Genomic DNA, 5,320 nt, shown 5'->3' on the forward strand with positions numbered 1-5,320 from the left:
AAAGAGGTAGTTGAAAATCTCCTTATTTTCAGCTTTCCAAATAAACTTGCATGTGATCACAACAAGAATATCACACTTTTCATTAACACCAGTGTCAACCCAGCTTAGGCGTTTAGTATTCAGGATATCGCATTTTAAATATTTTATTTAATAAGATAGTTTTAAATTATTAAATTTTAATTGTCTTATTTGTATAAGATAATTCAATTGTTACAGAATACGAAAATTCATTTTAATATTAAATAACATTTAATTATTCAAAATTATTAATTACTCGATGAGGTTGATATTTTCAACCCAAATTATTTGACGTTGATAAAAAAAAATTCAATTATTTTCAACTGATATTATTTTCTTAGTATTATTTGTAATAATTTCGGTTTACGTTTGTTAGAAATATTTTTCTTTAACCGTTTTACTCAGTTGAAAAGTTCTTTACGTTGGTCAAAAACATTTTTTTATCGATAATTAATATTTATTAATATGTTATTTTTCTGGAAAAGTTCAAATCAAATAATACTACCGTATACTTTTACTATTAAATTAATATTGTATATGCATAGTTTTAGAATAAAAAACCGTGTTCATCATTTAATACACGTTACTGCGAAGAGCATTCACTCTATTTTTCAACTGATAGATGGACAGATTCGGTCCATTACATTATCCCAAAATTTAGGGTGCAAGAAAACAAAGAGGGAGTTGTTTTTTAATGTGAGAATAATAGTAATAATAATAATAATAATAATAATAATAATAATAATAATAATAATAATAATAATAATATAAATACGTTGTGTGGAAAAAAAATTGTAAAGAAAATTTTAGCGCAGCCTGGCTGAACACTTCCCGCTTCTCCCTCTGTGAATTGCGGTTTCATTTGATGGTTTCAAACCCCCAAAAGTTACACACAGAGACTGACATTTATTCAACACAACCACCACTATAGTCAACCAAACTCTTCCTCTTTGCTTTTCTGTTCAACTTCGGATCCGTAACCGTAAGTTTTCTTTCTTCATCTTCGCCGGCTGCGATATGCGATTCCTTCATTTACCTGCTTCTTCTGTCATTTCGTTTTTCTATCATTAATTACTTACTCTTCAATTGGTTAGGATATGGATATGGATTGTCGGGGAAGGATTTTCCCTTTCGATTTCCTTTTTTTTTTTTTGTTTATACATCACAAATAAGTAAATCGTGTGTTGCTGCTCTGTGTGATCTCGTGATGTGTCGATTTTTTTTCTTACTGCATCTTTGCAATTCTTTTAATCTCTGCTCTGGTTTAAAACTAGAGCAATACCGATTTGTATAGCATTATTGTATTGTTACTGTTGCTATTTCTATTTCCGGATGCTTTTTTTTTCGGGATTTTTTTGTTATTCGTAAATTTGTTTGCTGGTCAATAGATTGCGCTCTACTGTAGTTAGTTTATATATGTGCTTTATGATTTCTTGTAGGGCTATTGGTTGGAGTGTGGCATATTGTATGAACTCTAGCTTGCTCTCACCATGGAAAATCTACATTTAGAGGAGACGACTGGAGTGAATTCTCAAGCTGTTGAGAACTTGCGGGTGGGTGATTCGGTAACTGATCAGAAGAAACAGTCAAAGGAGGTGGAGGGTCAGAATATTGGTCATGATGGTCCCGAGTTTGATGATATATCAGATGCGGATGATGTAAGGTCTAAGAGGAACGATGCGAGCAGGGAATTGCAATCTCGAACTCAACTGGAAAACTTGGAAACCAAATCTGAAACTGAAATTATTGCTGATAGGCAAGAGGATTCTGGTGACAAGACGAGTGCTGGTGGAGATTTGGAGTTCAGAAACCAAGAAACAAATCTAGATGGTAGTTCTGGACGGAGTGGATTGGCTAAAGAAGTGGATGATAAGGAATCCAAGCAGATGTTTGATAAGTCAGATGAAATTCCGAGCGAGGACCCCAATTTGGAGCCCGTTTTTGATGGAACAGAGGTTCCAGGGATGGAAGCTAACCGCAGTTTGTCTGGCCGTAGGTTGGATGCAGATCAGGACTCCCCAGGTGTGGTTGAGAAGGCTGTGGCTCTTAAGAATTTTGTTAAGGAGAAGAGTGCGGTGGCAGTCTCCACCATGATGCGTCGCCTTTCTGGAAAAAGAGATGAAGATGCTGTGGACAATGTTGATGACGAAGGTAAGGATGCATCAGATTTTGGAAAAGTTGGTGAAAACAAACTGGTGTCTGAGAAGGCAGTGGAGAAATTTGACTGGAATCCCTTAAATTACATCAAGAAGTCATCCGATGCTGGTGTGGAAAACAAAACTGAGCAGAGAGATTCAATAGTCATGAAAGGAAGGATTATACTGTACACGAAACTAGGTTGCCAAGAGTCTAACGAGATTAGGCTGTTTTTGCGTTTGAAAAGGCTTAGATACGTCGAAATCAACATAGATGTGTTCCCTGGTAGAAAGAAGGAGCTGGAGAGGATTTCTGGATCTACTTCTGTACCTAAGGTTTTTTTCAATGAAATACTTATTGGAGGCTCGAGTGAGTTGAAGACTCTAGATGAGTCTGGCAAGCTTGATGAGAAGGTTGACTTTCTAATTACTGAAGCACCATTATTTGAGGCCCCATCGCCACCTCTTTCTGGAGAGGATGATGTGCCGAGTAGTGGACTACCTGATGAATTGGCAATTATTGTCCGCAAAATGAAAGAATCCATAGTTGTGAAGGACCGTTTGCATAAAGTGCGCAGGTTCACGAACTGTTTTCTTGGCTCAGAAGCTATCGACTTCTTATCAGAAGATCAGTATTTGGAAAGGCCAGAGGTAAGCTTGGTCTCAAGCCTGAAGCGTGGGTCTATTGCCCGTACACAACCCATCTATGACATATTGTATGCAGTTATACAGTGCATAGTATTTAATCTTGCTATATTTTTAATCACACACTCAAATAAATCTTTCACCGAATTGCTAGTTTCATATGTCATTGCTATCTTCTAATTCTTGTTCGGTGGTATAGGCTGTTGAGTTTGCACGAAAGCTTGCCGAAAAACACTTTTTTCGACATGTTACTGAGTGAGTCCGCGTACTCTATTTGGTGTTTCCACTTTCCAGTGTTTTTAGTATGTTTTGTCAGTTGTTAACAACTTTGATAATCCTTCCTGGTTTTCAATGGTTTTTGTTTTGCTTTAGTGAAAATCTATTTGAGGATGGAAACCACCTGTATCGGNTTTTGGATGATGACCCCATTGTGGTGTCACAATGTCACAACATTTCTAGAGGCATAAGCACCTTGAAGCCCAAGCCTTTAGCGGAAATTGCGTCAAGACTAAGGTTTCTGTCCGGTGCAATATTTGAAGCCTATGCTTATGAAGATGGACGTCGTGTTGATTATACAAGTATACATGGAAGTGAGGAGTTCTCAAGGTTTATTTAATGTTTTCTGTCTTCTGTCTTGCGTCGAACTGACATGTGCCCTGCAATGTTGATAATGTATCCATTGATTTCTTGAATTTCCGCTTATCGTTTTAGGTATCTGAGAATTGTGGAAGAGCTCCAGAGAGTGGAAATATCGGATTCGTCAAGAGAAGAGAAGCTTGCGTTCTTTATTAATCTTTATAATATGATGGCCATCCATGCAATCTTAGTGTTGGGCCATCCAGATGGAGCACTGGAAAGAAGGAAGTTATTTGGAGAGTTCAAATATGTTATCGGTGGGTCTACCTACTCACTTTCAGCTATTCAAAATGGCATATTGCGGGGAAACCAGCGACCACCATATAACCTTAAGAAGCCATTTGGGGCAAAAGATACACGCTCGACAGTAAGCTTTATATCTGTATTAGTAAATTACTAATAGCAACTTAAATATTTATTTTTCTATTAATAAATTATTTTTTAGTTATATTTGCAGACTATTCTGCTGTTTGTTCATATTATTTCACCGTGAAATTACTAGAATAACATGCTTACTTAGGTCGTCAAATCTGTCAGGTGGCACTTCCTTACCCTGAGCCTCTAATTCATTTTGCTTTGGTATATGGTACCCGATCTGGGCCTGCACTTCGGTGCTACACTCCTGGAAAGATTGATGAAGAGTTATTGGATGCAGCCCGTAATTTTTTGAGAAATGGAGGCGTTGTAATTGATTCGAGTACAAAGGCTGTAAATGCTAGTAAGATCCTTAAATGGTATGTTCTTTCAACCAAGGATTTTGAATATGATAGATACATGAGATTTTTGGTAAATTTAAGCAAAGACTGCTCATCGAATATTTTTTATGTACACTACACATCTTCTCTTGGCTAAAAAGCAAATCTTTCAAATTCCTTAGCTCAATGGTGTGAACAAAAAGTATTTTAAGCTTTTAATTTTGTAAGTTTGGCTAGTGGCTAATCTCACATGTACTTATAGAATGCATGAAGGATCGGGCAGAAATGCAAACAATCTATATAATTGTGAAAATCCATTCTGGTGCTTAATATTATTTTGTATGTAGAAGTTAAGTATGTACACGCGTTTACTATTATCAATGAATAAAAAACGATAGTAAACAGTGCTAAAATTCGGTGTTTATTTTGGATATATTCAAATCTGAAAATAGTTGTTTGTCCTTGTTCGGTCTCAGGTACAGTATAGATTTTGGCAAGAACGAGGTAGAGGTGATAAAGCATGTTTCAAACTACTTAGATCCAGCTGACTCTGAAGTATTGTTGGACCTACTTGCTGCTTCCGAGTTGAAGGTGACATATCAGCCTTATGACTGGGGTTTGAACTGCTAGCATGGGCTACCAAAGTTCTGTAAATATGCCTCATAGATTTATACTGATTTTCTATCATACAAATTACCACCAAAGTATTCAATGTCGCTGTTTAACATTTTCTACCCATTTCACTCGTCTATGTGCACGAGGAAGACGAAAATGTTTACCTCCTAAATTCCTGTTCTATATGTACTGTCTTTCTAAAACTACATGTGCTCTTTAATGGTTGATGCATGCAATTTACGATATTTCATCATAACGTAATCTGCGTGAACTGAAGAGCTTGAACTCGTAATGCTTCTCAGGTGGCCATTTCTTTAGCGGCTGAAAATTAATGAAATGAAGCTGATGCTTAGTAAGCAGTCCCCAAATATAAGCACCGGTCCTTAGAAATTGAGTCTGGTGTGCTCGTAGTTAATTAAATAGTGATAAAAATTAACGAGATGAGAATATTTGGAGATTAGATTGGAGAAATATGTAGATCGATTTGAGAACTCCAAAAAATGATAATTTTGAATTTGGTATGGAGATGACCTTAATTCATCTAATTTTATTATTTTTTACAAACCTCTTTATATT

The 5,320-nt window shown here is 36.2% G+C and overlaps 1 protein-coding gene across 1 annotated transcript; it reads left to right on the plus strand.

Moving 5' to 3' along the window:
• The first annotated feature begins 829 nt into the window (after window positions 1-829).
• On the plus strand, window positions 830-5,005 carry LOC106762519. Its single transcript, XM_014646483.2, has 7 exons — window positions 830-1,000; window positions 1,458-2,804; window positions 2,998-3,053; window positions 3,171-3,404; window positions 3,510-3,801; window positions 3,972-4,168; window positions 4,606-5,005. Exons 2-7 carry the CDS (start codon window positions 1,509-1,511, stop codon window positions 4,757-4,759), a joined length of 2,229 nt encoding a protein of 742 aa, XP_014501969.1. The 5' UTR covers window positions 830-1,000; window positions 1,458-1,508; the 3' UTR covers window positions 4,760-5,005.
• Window positions 5,006-5,320: the final 315 nt, after the last annotated feature.

Source organism: Vigna radiata, chromosome 5 (assembly GCF_000741045.1).
Source record: "Vigna radiata var. radiata cultivar VC1973A chromosome 5, Vradiata_ver6, whole genome shotgun sequence".
NCBI lineage: Eukaryota > Viridiplantae > Streptophyta > Magnoliopsida > Fabales > Fabaceae > Vigna > Vigna radiata.